The 15,579-nt window shown below is 48.7% G+C and overlaps 1 protein-coding gene across 1 annotated transcript in view; it reads right to left on the bottom strand.

The window, feature by feature from the left end:
- Positions 1 to 15,252, bottom strand: part of SLC25A26 (solute carrier family 25 member 26) — a 145,865-nt gene extending 130,613 nt beyond the window's left edge. The window contains exons 1-3 of the mRNA XM_074957437.1: positions 15,133 to 15,252; positions 3,412 to 3,568; positions 431 to 540 (exon numbers count right to left, since the gene is read on the bottom strand). Of these exons, the coding sequence (XP_074813538.1) occupies positions 431 to 540; positions 3,412 to 3,568; positions 15,133 to 15,222 (357 nt within the window). The 5' untranslated portion in view covers positions 15,223 to 15,252. The remainder of the gene's footprint in view (positions 1 to 430; positions 541 to 3,411; positions 3,569 to 15,132) is intronic.
- Between the last annotated feature and the right edge of the window lie 327 nt (positions 15,253 to 15,579).

Below are 15,579 nucleotides of genomic sequence, written 5' to 3'. Positions count from 1 at the left end.
CTTTGATAATACAGTGTCATCGGAACTGGGAGCTGGTGGGGCATGGGAAGAACAGCAAGTCCCCACTGCCACGCCCCAGAGGGTGAACCTCTGAAATAATGATTCTGTTGATTTTTCATGAATCAAAGGACAACCATACCCTCCTATCACTAACTTGCCCACAGAATGAGATTTTGCTACTTTATGCTTCCAGACTGTCACTCAATGTCAACGCTTCATTTAAAACAAAACAACCCCCCAGAAGTTTCTAGAAAACATGTTGGTAAACTATTTTTGCAACCAATGCTTTGTAAAGAGCAGGGTTGTTAAACCTGCTGCTCAACAATCAACAAGTAAAAGGTTCCCACTAAAATTCAGTTCTCATAAGACTTCCATTTTTTTTTTCTTCTCTTCTTGCTAGGAATGTGCAGTAAACAGAGCTGTTACTTACTACTTCTCCAAAGGAGGCAGCCGCCATGTGTGTTACTGGACTCAGATACCGAGGGGTGGCAGTAGCCAACATAGACTTCACAAATTCATAGGTGACAAAAAAGGCAGCAGCTGAAATTTTAAAAAAAGTTCAGTCATCAAACTCTCTCTATAGCTGCATTAGCAGATTGCTGTTATAATCCAAACAAATCTAGTTTACGTTATAATCCAGAAAATAGCCACATGCTGTAATCCAGAGACAAGACATTCCCCAAAACAGTACTACCCTTCTTACCAACATAGTTCCACGGTCAATACTCTTTCACTCATGGTCAAAACTCCCTTTGACTTCAATGGGCCCAGGGCTTCAATCCATGTTTACAATTACAGTATTTTAAAAGCAAAAAGGCTAAATAGTATCTCTGACTAATTGGAAGTTTTTGGAAAATCATGTCTTAACTTTTTCTTTTTCTTTTTTTTTTTTTTGTCCTAGAATACTGTAGGTGGGGGCTGTGCTTTATTGTACAATGGTCAATTGATATTACAAATCAGCTCCTTTAAGGAAACAACTACTTCAGTAACATTACTAACATTTAAATCTGATTGCGACATCTTCCTGGCTAGAATCTGCCTCCTGTTTCACAGTTTAGCTCCAGAAGCAGCAGCGATTCATTTGAGAGAAAGAAAATGAAATCCTCCTGAGAGCTTGAAACATTCATTACACTGTAATCCAATGGGCAAGGAACAGTTTTATTTTGTAATAGACCTAATCTCATAACACACAAAGCCAAGCCAAGCCAAGCGTACCAATGTACTATTAGAGAAGGGAAGAAGGGCAAACCCGGCACTGAAGTGGCAACAGTTTTTCCGTACTAACAGGTGTCTTGCATTGGCTTCCTAGCACATTAAGGGTTACTCGTATTCTTCAAGATAATTTAAGTTTTTGCTCTTACACAGCAGCAAGAGATAAATCCCAGCTCAGATGTTAGAGATGCAAATCCTGAAAAAGCTGACATCTCTCACGGGGGAACAGTATTTAATTGTGCAAAGGGGCTGCGTGTATTGCCTTCTGCAGTTAATCAAAAGATGCTTATCGCCTCAAAAGGAGATAACGAAAGCAGAAAAGATAAAGGACAGAAAATTTTTATATCATCTTTTGAAGGACATGGAACATTTGAAGGTGTCAGTGGATTGGTCTGAACTTAACATTTACAAACGTGACAGCCTAGCTGGACTTCATTTTGCAAAGAGGAAGAGAGTAAACAGATCTCAGGAATTGCAAACATTTTTCTTCAGACACTAGAACTATTTTGCTTTGTTTCTGAAAGACACAGCCCATTTCAAAAGGCCTCCTCAAAGCTTCCCTCAGTTCCTAAATGACTTCTAATTATTTATTTCTCCCCCCAGAAAAAAAAAAAAGAGAGAACATTCCCTGCTAGAATTTGGCTCTTAAAGACCAGAGGGGAGCACATGCACAAGACACCTTGGAACGTTCATATTCATGATCACTGCAGTCAGACACGGCCAGGATTTAAAGGCAAGAGTCTCCAGGATGGGGACTGTGCCATCTTTTATATTTGGACAATGCTTAGCACATTGTGGGTGCCGCTGGAAACAGAAAGGAAGTGGCAACAGGTGGCCATGAAAAGGGAGATGCGACAAAGGAACAGGGGTTGTCCGTCTGTCTATGACAGTGGTTCTCAACTGGGTTCCGGGGTTCCTGGGGGACCGTGAGCAGGTTTCAGGGGATCTGCCAAACAGGGCCAGTGTTAGACTCACTGGGGAACAGGGCAGAAAGCCGAAGCCCCACTGCATGGGGCTGAAGCCCAGGGCCCTGAGCCCTACCACCTGGTGCTGAAGCCGAAGCTTAGGCCATATAGCTTTGTGGGGGCCCCTGTGGCACGGGGCCCCAGGCAGCTGCCCTGCTTGCTACCCCCTAACGTCGCCCCTGGCTTTTATAAGCAGAAAACCAGCTATTGTGGCACAGGTGGGCTGTGGAGTTTTTACAGCATGTTGGGGAGGGCTCAGAAAGAAAAAGGTTGAGAAGCCCTGGTCTATGGTATTTACATGTCCCCATTGCTGCAGTATGTGAGCACTCCGCAACCTTTATCGGATTTATCCTCACAGTACCCCTGTGAAATAGAGCAGTGCTAGATCCGGATTTTACAGATGGGGGACTGAGAAGACTAAGTGACCAGCTGTAGGTCACAGAAAGGAAGCCTGTCACAGAGCAAGGAATTGAACCCAGGTCTCCCGAATCCCACCCTAACTACTGGACCATCCTTCCTCTCCAACTAATATAGCCATGATAGAGTATTAGGGAGGGAGCTCCTTGCCGTTAGGATTAACGCTGAAGAGCACCTGCTCCTGTTGAGAAAGTGCCACCAATGAAAAGTCCTGCTAGTTGTCTGAAGGTCAGCAGAGAGAGATGGAAGGGGAGAGGAAGAGCTTCCACAGTGTACAGCCAAAAATTGGATCTTTAAGTGCAGAGACGATGAAAAGAATGGCATTGAGACTTCCAGAAGAGTATCTGGACACGGTGGCATCACCATGATGGTGCATAGGAATCTGAATTATGAAACACAAAGCAGCACCACCAGTAGTTAGCATTTGTAGATATATCAGAGAGAGAGAGAAGGATTTATCTTTTGGGAACCCTACATTAGATAACTTTGCACCACTGTGATTACATCGATTTAGTTGCACTGGTGCAATCCACTAATATTGGCACACTGCACTAGTGCAAAATGGGGCATGCAATGGTGTGATTTTTTTCAGGTACAGTGCAGCAAGCCTACATTAGGGGTCATCATTACACACACCCAGCTGGACACTGCACCCACACAAAACCTCATAACTTCAACAGGGGTCCTATGTGGAGCTGCTAGCAGGATGGGAGCCTGGCAGAGAAAGGACAGGATCACCCTTTACACACACTTAACTATGCCGTCCCCTTAGAGGAAGACCAGGGACTAACACAAGCACAATCCACACAGTTTTTACCATTCGGAAAGGATCCTACAGCAACAGAAGGAACACCAGCGTAGATTTCGCGAAAGCCACCAGCCTTCTTAAATCCTTGGGGACTCTGCAGTCGGGTTTTTATGGTATCCAGAGGGAATAATACCAAATCAACGCACATACCAGCTATCCCACCAGCCTGCAAGATAAACAGGAGTAAAGCGAATTAACATCAATGTAGACCAAGTCTTGCCTACAAACATGCTGCTCTGAGACTTGCCTAAAGGACATTATTGAATCTATTCATTTGCAGCAAGCGAGTGGCTCTGTCATTCATTGGCAGATTTCTCCAATAATTACTTTTTAACTACAAGTGACCATGTGTAGGTTGATGTCCAGCACCAGCATAGGATACAAAAAGAACAGTGCAACATTTTAACCATTCTTTCATTTTGCCTCACTGTTTTGGGTTGAATGAAGGAAGCAAAGCAGCTCCAACAACTCTGAGCCACACAAATAAGCCCTAAGATAGTGACACACACCAGTTAGTAATGATACAGCACAGTATGTCCATCAGGGCCAGGAATTATTGTGCAAATATTAGGACTGACTGAGAAAAAGATTTTTATTCCCGAGGAAAAAATGTGGGGGTTTTCATTTAAATTTTGCTTGGTTTTGACAGCCAAAAACAGAAAAAATTCATTTTAAACCAAAAGTTTCACAGAAACATAGGACTGTAAGGGAAAGCGATAGGTCATCTAGTCCAGTCCCCTGAACTGCGGCAGGACTAAGTATTAGACCATCCCTGATAGGGGTTTGTCTAACCTGTTCCTTAAAAACATCCAATGACAGAGATTCTACAACCTTCCTACCTAATTTGTTCCAATGCTCAACTATCCTGACAATTAGGAAGTTTTTCCTAATGTCTAACTTAAATCTCCCTTACTGCAGTTTAAGCCCATTGCTTCTTGTCCTGTCTTCAGTAGTTACGGAGAATAATTTATCACCTTCCTCTTTATAAGAACCTTTTACTTGAAGACTATCACATCCCCCCTCAGTCATCTCTTCTCCAGATTAAACAAACCTAGTTTGTTTGTTTTTTTCAATCATTCCTCAGAGGTTGTTTCTCCTAGACTTTTAATCATTTTTGTTGCTCTCCTCTGGACTTTCTCCAGTTTGTCTACAACTTTCCCAAAATGTGGTGCAGTACTCGACCCAGTACTCCAGTTAAGGTTTTACCAGTTTGAGGAAATCCTGAATACTTTAATTCAAAGCAATATGGTGAAAACTTTCATTTTATACTAAAAAAATGTATTAAAAGATTTAAACCAGTTCTAATAAATATACAAACAGGAAAAAATTCACGTGGGACAGAGAGGGCCTGTAAGAGGAATCACAATTCATAGAGTTTAAGGCCAGAAGGGATTGTCAGACCATGTAGTCTGACCTTGAGGGTGACCAGGTGTCCAGTTTTGGACCCGAACACGTGATCAAAAAGGGATCCTGGCAGCTCCGGTCAGCGGCCATTGACTGGTTGGCAGCACCGCCGCACCACACAGCAGGGCTGGCAGTTCTCCCCGCTAGGCCACCGCACTGTGCAGCTTCCGGGTCAGAAAGCAGCCAACAAGTCCAGCTCCTAGCCTGAGGGGTGTTCAGGGGGGTCCACATGCCACCCCGGCCCCCAGCGCAGTTCCTATTGGCTGGGTCAGGGCAGGGGAGGAACTAGCACGACTCGTGAGTGGTCAACAGGTGGTTCTTGAGGGGTTGCATGGCACGCACCTCTCCCGCTGCTGCCCAGCCTCTTCTCGCACTGCTCGTGTGGCTGGGCTCAAGCTGCGACGCATGCCCTGCAGCGAATCATGGTCTGTCTGTCATCCAATCGCCGGCACCCAGGAGTTCCCCAAGTACTAGGAATGGGGCTGCATCCCCATCACTGCATCCCTCCCCATTCCAACCCCCCCCCATCACTGCATCCCTCCCCGTCCCACCCCCCTTTCCCCCTCACTGCGTCCCACCCCCATCCCATCCCTGTACCCCTTACAGTGCTCTCCCACCCATCCTCTCCACCTGTCAGAGCCGTCATCCCCATGTCCCTCACCCCCCACAGCCCTACACCCCATTCACCTCCACACACTGCTGCTCTCCCATTATGTGCCTATACACCCCTGTGCCCCCCCACATCCTCATGCTCCTGTAGCCTTCTGCTTCCCCCTGCATACCCATTTGCCCCACATCTGTCCCACCCCCTCCTCTCTCCTTCACTGCCCCCTCTCACCCCCACCCTGCTCTCGTCCTTGGCCTCTTTCCCTCCCCATCCTCTCTCTTCCACCCCCCCTCACCCCCATCTTTATTCTCCAGCCCACCCTCCCCCTTCCCGGCTGGGTGATTTAGGCAGCCCCTGGAAAAGCGTACGAAAAACTGTCTCTGTGTAGGCAAGTGCGTGCATGCATGCATTGTATGTATGTAAGAGACTGTATGTCTTTGTGTAGGGGAGTGTGTATACCTGCGTGAATAAAATTTGCAACCTAACTCTGACTTTTATTCCTTTTGCTGGCTTGGGCACAAAAAAACTTGATGACATAAAATATGTGCGTATTCATTTCATAACAAGTTTTTAAAAGAGAAGGGAACTCTAAAAGAAATATATTATTTCTTAAAAAGTGAATGTTGTTGACAAGTAATTGCAGAAAAGCCGATGTATCATACCTTTATCCCCCCACCTTTGTCTAGCTACATTATAAATTCTTTGTTGCAGACTCTCTCTTTTTATGTGTATGTCCAGCGCCTACCACCCTGGAACCCTGATCTTAGTTGGGGTCTCTAGGCACTAAACAACAATGTAATATTACATAATGTGGAAGTAGATGTGTTAGTGCATGCTAGATGCGTACACATGAACACACATGTGTACCTGCACGTAGGTGTGGGAGTCAGTTTCTACAGATTTATTTATATAGGTATCTGGACAGGTGTGCATTTCAGTGGCTGTGCTCTATAGTTTTTTATTTGGGCTTTAGGAGTGGGCTTTAATGGACTCACTGCAGCTCTGATCATGTGTGGTCCTAATTCCACACACAAAATTACAATCACTTCAGTGAATAAAAAACATGGAGCTGTTTACAAAAAATGTTAAGAGGGGAGGGAAAGAATCATGAAAACCTTTGTGAAATTTCATTTTTTTTTAAATTACCCTTTTTGACTATTTTGCTGACAGCTCTATCATCCTGTAACAAATAAAACCTGAACTGAGCAGAATACATCTGTCAAAACAATAAATATGCCTGTTTGGGCCCTGCAGTGAAAATGAGCACATGAGAGAGGGTGGGGGAGAGCAAGCGAAGAGGGAGAGGGGATGGAGTGAGCGAGGGCGGTGCCTCAGGGAAGGGGCAGGACAGTGGGTGGGGCAAGGATGTTCAATTTTCTGGAATTAGAAAGTTGGCAACCCTACTGACCTCCTGTATAACACAGGCCATTAGTTTTCACCCAGATACACCTATATTAATCCAAAGACTTTGGTCTAACTAAACTGTGGGCACACATAGAGAACAGGAGAAACCAAGACGGCATCCATGACAAAGGCCCCTGCAAAACCTGAGTAACAGCTAGATGAAATAAAGGTAGGGATGGGTATACAACTACCCCTTACCCCCCCCCCCCAAAAAAACTTGGCCATTTTAGCATATCTAATAATCTGTATTAAATTTATTCTTTGAATCCACTTTCATCATTTTTTGGTTATTTGAGCTACAGAGCACATATATTGATAACTACCTTGTACACAACAGCAGGAGAAAACGTGAGCATGGATGTACGGTACTGCTGAATCTTTACTTGGATAATTCAAGTACAATTATACTGTGTTCAACTGGTTTTCTGTTCCACCCTAACAGAGGATTCAGAGAGGCATTTGCTATCTACCGTTAAAGTTTTAATCAATAAGTTAATTACTCTTTTAATCTATTTGGCTATTTTGCGTGCATTGATTTTTCTAACTCTTCTTCCATCAGAATTCTTATCTGCCCAAAATAAAATTGATCAGATTTAATCTAGCCAGCTGGTAAAACATGAATCAAAACTTACTAATTGCTTCTTTGGATTTGTACCTTAAATGTCATTTAAATTCATGAAGGAGCTAATAGAGTACCTCTAGAATGGTGAGAATACCTGGGAGCTTACTGCATCTGCAGCAAACAGTAATGATTTTTAGATAATAAGCCGACTAAGCAGCCCATTCTCAACTGCGCGTCAGCAGCACTACCATTATCAGCTGAAGAGAAAAAAAAAAAAAAACTTTGCATGGAGCTGGATATACCTGTTACACTGTAAATCCAGCAACATGATTAAATAAAACCAGGATCGAATTCAAATGTTTTGAACCATGATATTTCATACAATAGGTAACTGTCACCTGAGCATATTTAAGTGTGAGCCAAATTCTGCTCTTGCACATAGGCATGCAGCTCCACTTAACTATACACAATTCAGGAGGGACAAAGTTGGCCCTATGCACATTTTTTGAAAATGGATGACAAAATACAGGGTGATAATCTATTATACACTTGTGGAAGGAGCAGCATTCACTTTCTTAGCTGTTCACTTGTAAATGATTCTTAAAGGAGTAAATAAATAGAGAAAGTATTTTAAAAAGCTGGAGAGAAGATTCAGTTAGCAAATGACCCAACAATTATATATCCCTTAATCTGTGATTCAATTTTTTTTTTGTCCATGTCCATAAAGCCATTAAGAGAGTGTATAAAAATGTAACATCAGCTACATTGCAGAAATGGTTTTGCCGCTAACTTATATTGCACGAGACTGGCATGGACTTCCTGGATCACTGAATCCAGGCTTTTGCTGATGCAGGCAATTCCATCAATTTCTAAATTTATTAAACTCCATTTTAATGCTAGTTTGGTTGCCTTCATTCTTACTATTGGGAGCACCTGACTCCTCTGAGGGTTAGAAACCACCTTCCCATTGAACATGGAACAGGAAGAGAAGGCCTTTCCTCCTTACATTCTGCCGCCAGAACCAGTCATGTTACATATCCAGATCTCATCTCATGCACTGAAACCTACAAGCCTCTTCATAACATTTCACTCCTTCGGGTCATTCAGCCACACCTTTACATTCATCCACACTATCCTTGCTCCACTGCACCCCCACGTTTGTGAACAAAGAGCAGGAACATGCCATCCCTAGCTGTGGGAATGGAGGGGAAGGCACAAGGATGAGATGGGGATGGAAAAGCAAAGATGAAGCTAAGGACATTTCAGGGCTGTGAAGTGAATAGGTTTGGAGAGATTTTCAACAGCGCTCAGCCTCCTTTTAGGCACCAAAATAAGGGGCCAGATTTTCAAGAGACCTCTACACATTGTGTGCTGAGCTCTTTTGAGCACCTGGCCCCAATTGTGGGCGCTGAACACTGGGCAATCTGGCCCCACGAGAAGCAAAGAGATGCAATTAAGGTCTTGCAAGAAGGAACTTAAGAAGTCACAATAGTCAAAACAGGCAGAGACTACAGAAAGAATAAGAAATTTAGGAGGGACGGGTCAAAGGTAGTCAAACTTTCCAGAGGAGAGTTACAAACAAGTGAGGCAAAAGGAAGAAAGCAAGCTCTGAATCAAGGATAACTCCAGGATTTCTGGCTTTGGGAACAACGTTAGTTTGTTACATTGCACTAGTGAAATTCAAAATATGAGAGAAAAGGTAGTTCAAAAATTAAGCATTCCTTTCTCTTCATATTCTCCACAAGCTAGCCAAGTGCCCTTCTCTGCCACGTTTGAACACTGTTGCTCAAATTCATCATTAACAAATGCTTCCCTGCATTTTGAGTGATGTGTTAGATGAGTAGTTCAAACTTATGCCACAAACGACAGAGGCTGTGTACATAGCATGGAAGAAGAAATAGAGTAACAGATCCTTGTTAACAAGATCTATTCTAATGGTTTTGTTTTCACTATTTATTAAAATTCTCAAGATACAAGTTAGCTGCTCTTCAACATTTATTTCCCTTCCCCCACTTCTCCATATATTTTTCAGGTTGAAACTGCCATGCATTTTGATTGAATAGACAGAGTGAAATCAAATATCTAAAAAAAAAAAAAAAAAAGCTAAAATGTATTTAGGATCTGTAGCTTCTCAGAGTAATTCTCTCCACTGATTCTCAAACACCTGTCAACCTTCCATCACCACATTACAGAGTAGCAACACTCATTGTTATTTCCAACATCATTCTGATCCTCCTCCTTCAAGAATAGATGGACACCACTCTAAAAGCTTTACCAAGTGAGAGTTCTGGCTCTTTCTAATATAAAATTATAAATAATAGGTCTTTCATTACAAACATACTCATTAAAAAGATGATCATTACCAACCTTGTGATACCTATTTCAGTTACTAAAACTTGCACAGATTATCTGAGTCTCTAAATGATTCTGCTTGTTTTATAGGGTTTGTTTGTTGGACAGTTAAATAAGCCAGACGACAGGATGAAATGGAAAACTGTCCAGGTACAAAAAGAGAGAAATAGAAATGGGATGAAATGGAATAGTGCAAACTGCAAGGTCATGCACACAGCGACTAACAACAAGAATTTCTGCTATATATTAACTGGGGGCTCATCAGTTACAAGTGAGAGAGGAGGGGAGAGACCTGGGTATGTTGGTCCATCACAGGGCAATTATGAGCCACCAATGTGATGCAGCCATGAAAAAAGCAAATAGGATCCAGACGAGGTACTTCCAGTAGACACAAGAAAGTACTAAAACCATTGTATAAGATCTCATCTGGAATCCTTGTCACCCATATTCAAGAAAGTTCAATTCAGACAGAAACAGGTGCAGAGAAGAACTACTAGAATGATCAGGGGAACAGAGGGCCTAAAAGGCTGACAGGATAGGATTGCTTTCTATAAATACATCAGGAGGGTAAACAATAGGGAGGATGAAGGGCTATTTAAGTCAAAGGACAATGCTTGCACAAGAATAAATGGCTATAAACTGTTCACGAATAAATTTAGGCTAAAAATTAGAAGGTTTCTAATCATAAGAGAAGTGATATTCTGGAACTGACTCCCAAAAGGAGCTGAGAGAGCAAACAATCTAACTAGCTTTAAGACAGAGCTTGACAAATTTATGAGTGGAATTAGAGGACAGCATTGCCTGCAGTGGTGGGGGGCTTGGCTCAGCAGCCCTGGGGGTCTCTTCTGGTTCATGTCTTATGTTCCTCAAATCACATGCTTCAGGGCTTCATACGGTCACCCATAGGGGTCAGGAAGGGAATTCTTCCACAGTGTATTCACAGTTGGGGGTGTGGGGGTGTTGGCATGAGTTTGCCTCCTTCTTCTGAGGCATCAGAAATGGCCACAGCTGGAGATGGGACTCTGGACAGGGTAAGCCAGTGCTCTGAGGTGGTCCTGATAAATGTTTTTCTGGCACTTAGCTGTCTGATTCTTGCTTGGAGGCTCAGGGTCTAAATGATCACCATATGAGAGGTCCGGAAAGAATTTTCCTCCAGGCCAGATTGGCAGTGACCTTGGGGGGTTTTCACCTTCCTCTGCAGCACAGGTCACAGTCACTGGCTAGAATCATCTAGGCATCTCTCTCAGTAAATTTATACACAACAGGTCAGACTAGATGATCTCGTGGTCCTTTCTGGCCTTAAATTCTACAACTACGAGAAAGGCTAAAGAAAATGCAAGAGAAATTCTTAGGTAAAAAAAGGCAAGTAGCGCATAAGCCTTTCAGTCAAACATAGATTTAAAATGGACAAGGAAAATGGAAGAAAGGCTGTCAGCCCTTTATTCAAACATGAGACATTCTGAATAAAACACTGGAATAAATTGCCTAGGGAGGTTGCGGAATCTCCATCATTGGAGATTTTTAAGAGTAGGTGAGACAAACACCTGTCAGGTATGGTCTAGATAATACTTAATCCTGCCATGAGTGCAGGGGACTGCACTAGATGACCTCTTGAGGTCCTTTTCAGCCCTATGATTCCTAGTGCAATAGAAACTGCCACGTTGTCTCAAAGCATTACAAAATACAAGTACTTCAGGTTATTGTGAAGTTATTCTGTAAAAAAAATGCTCTAATAAATGTGTTAGTCTCTAAGGTGCCACAAATACTAATGAACTCATTGTAATCAAGTCTCAGTACCCTCACACACAATTTGCAGAGGTAAAAAGAAGTTACCAAACTCACAATGGCTATAAACAGCACAACACATTCAGGGTCATGTTTTAAAATGAGAGACTGTTTATGGCTGTATCATTCCAAAGTATTAACCCTCTGATACTGCATCTATCACATGGCACTTCTAACCAGTGCTGTGACCTTATCCCATATGCCCATGAAGCACTATACACACTATGAGCACTCAAGAGATAATTTATAGACTTCAAGGCCAAAAGGGACCACTGTGGTCATCTAATCTGATCTGCTGTACAACACAGGCCAAAGAACTTCTCCAGAACAACTGAACTCTTTAACATTTGAAAAGGTAAGATACTAAGACAATTCCTCCCCATTCTGGAAACGTTGCCCCACCCAAAGGCAAAGGGCATCAGAAATAAATTCATACCATTTGAAAAGTGTATGCAGGGTTTTAATATGGTACTGTGATCACTTTAATTCCTTATAATTTTGCCCAACTGATCCTTGGGGTGGGGACTGAGTCTAGAGAGTGGAGGGGGAGCCTAAGAGAGCATCAATAATATTCCGCAGCTCCAACAGCTGCAACATACAGACATACCCTCTCCTTCCAAACTCAACTGGGAATCTCCCCCTGGCAGTGCCACCCAGTAGGGGACTCTGCTCCCCTCTCAGACCCAGAGATGAGCCACCCACCTCCCCCATACCCTCTTCCTCACCCCCAATCCAACCCCATCACCTCCTCTGCAAACCATCCCGCCCCGCTGCACTCCCCCCTTACCCTCCAATCCCGCCCTCTCATCACATTCTCTGCACCCCATCATGCCTCCTCTCTTACCCCTCCATTGCGCCCCCTTCCTCACCCCCCAATCCCACCCCCACCTCCTCTCTCCCCATCCCCCCCTTATCCCCCCACTGCGCCCCCTCCTCACCCCCCAATCCCATCCCTCACCTCCTCTGCCCCATCCCATCCTGCCCCCTCTCCTATCCCCCCACTGCACCCCCTCCTCACCCCCCAATCCCACCCCTCACCTCCTCTGCCCCATCCATCCCGCCCCTTCTCTTATCCCCCCACTGAGCCCCCTTCCTCACCCCCCAATCCCACCCCCACTCCTCTGCCCCATCCCATCCCGCTCCCTCTCTTATCCCCCCACTGCACCCCCTTCCTCACCCCCCAATCCCACCCCCACTCCTCTGCCCCATCCATCCTGCCCCCTCTCTTATCCCCCACTGCGCCCCCTCCTCACCCCCCAATCCCACCCCCACCCCTCTGCCCCATCCCATCCCGCCCCCTCTCTTATCCCCCCACTGCGCCCCCTCCTCACCCCCCAATCCCACCCCTCACCTCCTCTGCCCCATCCCATCCCGCCCCCTCTCTTATCCCCCACTGCGCCCCTCCTCACCCCCCAATCCCACCCCTCACCTCCTCTGCCCCATCCATCCCGCCCCCTCTCTTATTCCCCCACTGTGCCCCCTCCTCACCCCCCAATCCCACCCCCACTCCTCTGCCCCATCCATCCCGCCCCCTCTCTTATCCCCCCACTGCGCCCCCTTCCTCACCCCCCAATCCCACCCCCACTCCTCTGCCCCATCCATCCCGCCCCCTCTCTTATCCCCCCACTGCACCCCCTTCCTCACCCCCCAATCCCACCCCCACTCCTCTGCCCCATCCCATCCCGCCCCCTCTCTTATCCCCCACTGCGCCCCCTTCCTCACCCCCCAATCCCACCCCTCACCTCCTCTGCCCCATCCATCCCGCCCCCTCTCTTATCCCCCCACTGCACCCCCTCCTCACCCCCCAATCCCACCCCTCACCTCCTCTGCCCCATCCATCCCGCCCCCTCTCTTATCCCCCCACTGCGCCCCCTCCTCACCCCCCAATCCCACCCCCACCTCCTCTCTCCCCATCCCCCCCTATCCCCCCACTGCGCCCCCTCCTCACCCCCCAATCCCATCCCTCACCTCCTCTGCCCCATCCCATCCTGCCCCCTCTCCTATCCCCCCACTGCGCCCCCTCCTCACCCCCCAATCCCACCCCCACTCCTCTGCCCCATCCCATCCCGCCCCCTCTCTTATCCCCCACTGCGCCCCCTTCCTCGCCCCCCAATCCCACCCCTCACCTCCTCTGCCCCATCCCATCCCGCCCCCTCTCTTATCCCCCAGTGCGCCCCTCCTCACCCCCCAATCCCACCCCTCACCTCCTCTGCCCCATCCATCCCGCCCCCTCTCTTATCCCCCCACTGCGCCCCCTCCTCACCCCCCAATCCCACCCTCACCTCCTCTGCCCCATCCATCCCGCCCCCTCTCTTATCCCCCCACTGCGCCCCCTCCTCACCCCCCAATCCCACCCCCACTCCTCTGCCCCATCCATCCCGCCCCCTCTCTTATCCCCCCACTGCGCCCCCTTCCTCACCCCCCAATCCCACCCCCACTCCTCTGCCCCATCCATCCCGCCCCCTCTCTTATCCCCCCACTGCACCCCCTTCCTCACCCCCCAATCCCACCCCCACTCCTCTGCCCCATCCCATCCCGCCCCCTCTCTTATCCCCCACTGCGCCCCCTTCCTCACCCCCCAATCCCACCCCTCACCTCCTCTGCCCCATCCATCCCGCCCCCTCTCTTATCCCCCCACTGCACCCCCTCCTCACCCCCCAATCCCACCCCTCACCTCCTCTGCCCCATCCATCCCGCCCCCTCTCTTATCCCCCCACTGCGCCCCCTCCTCACCCCCCAATCCCACCCCCACCTCCTCTCTCCCCATCCCCCCCTATCCCCCCACTGCGCCCCCTCCTCACCCCCCAATCCCATCCCTCACCTCCTCTGCCCCATCCCATCCTGCCCCCTCTCCTATCCCCCCACTGCGCCCCCTCCTCACCCCCCAATCCCACCCCCACTCCTCTGCCCCATCCCATCCCGCCCCCTCTCTTATCCCCCACTGCGCCCCCTTCCTCGCCCCCCAATCCCACCCCTCACCTCCTCTGCCCCATCCCATCCCGCCCCCTCTCTTATCCCCCAGTGCGCCCCTCCTCACCCCCCAATCCCACCCCTCACCTCCTCTGCCCCATCCATCCCGCCCCCTCTCTTATCCCCCACTGCGCCCCCTCCTCACCCCCCAATCCCAGCCTCACCTCCTCTGCCCCATCCCATCCCGCCCCCTCTCTTATCCCCCACTGCGCCCCCTCACCCCCCAATCCCACCCTCACCTCCTCTGCCCCATCCCATCCCGCCCCTCTCTTATCCCCCCACTGCGCCCCCTCCTCACCCCCCAATCCCACCCTCACCTCCTCTGCCCCATCCCATCCCGCCCCTCTCTTATCCCCCCACTGCGCCCCCTCCTCACCCCCCAATCCCACCCTCACCTCCTCTGCCCCATCCCATCCCGCCCCTCTCTTATCCCCCCACTGCGCCCCCTCCTCACCCCCCAATCCCACCCTCACCTCCTCTGCCCCATCCCATCCCATCCCGCCCCTCTCTTATCCCCCCACTGCGCCCCCTCCTCACCCCCCAATCCCACTCCAATCTCCTCTGCCCCATCCCACCCCGCTGTACCCCCCATCCCGCCCCCTTTCTTGTCCCCCCCATTGCGCCCATCCCGCCCCGCCTTCCTCACCATCAGGGAGGCCCAGAACTCGGCCCGGTCCATGCGGACGCCCACGCGGAGCACTCCCCGGGGCGCGGAGACGGCTCCCAACGGTCGCATTCGCCGCCCGTGGGCGCAGCCATACTGCTGCCCTCCGACCCGCCGTCACGTGGGCTGCTTGGGCCAGTGAGCGCTGTGAGTGAGCCTGGGCAGGGCGTGCGCATGCGTGCGCGGGGGGCGTGAAGCCGTAGCGAAGCCTTTGCCCGTCCTCGCCAGTGGGGGCGCTGCGGAGGGAGCCGCTCGGAACGGCCGGGGTGGGAGCGTTCTCGGTCTGGCGGTTCGAATCCCAGCCCCCCTAGGGCAGGCCACCTGTCTGTGCCCAGCGCTCGGGCCGTGCGTGCGGCCGGGCCAGACCGGTGTGGCAGATCCCCGCCATCCCCTGCCTGGGAGACCCGGGGCGAGGGGAACGGGCCACGG

Source organism: Natator depressus, chromosome 7 (assembly GCF_965152275.1).
Source record: "Natator depressus isolate rNatDep1 chromosome 7, rNatDep2.hap1, whole genome shotgun sequence".
NCBI lineage: Eukaryota > Metazoa > Chordata > Testudines > Cheloniidae > Natator > Natator depressus.
This window is presented reverse-complemented; position numbering and strand designations above follow the sequence as displayed.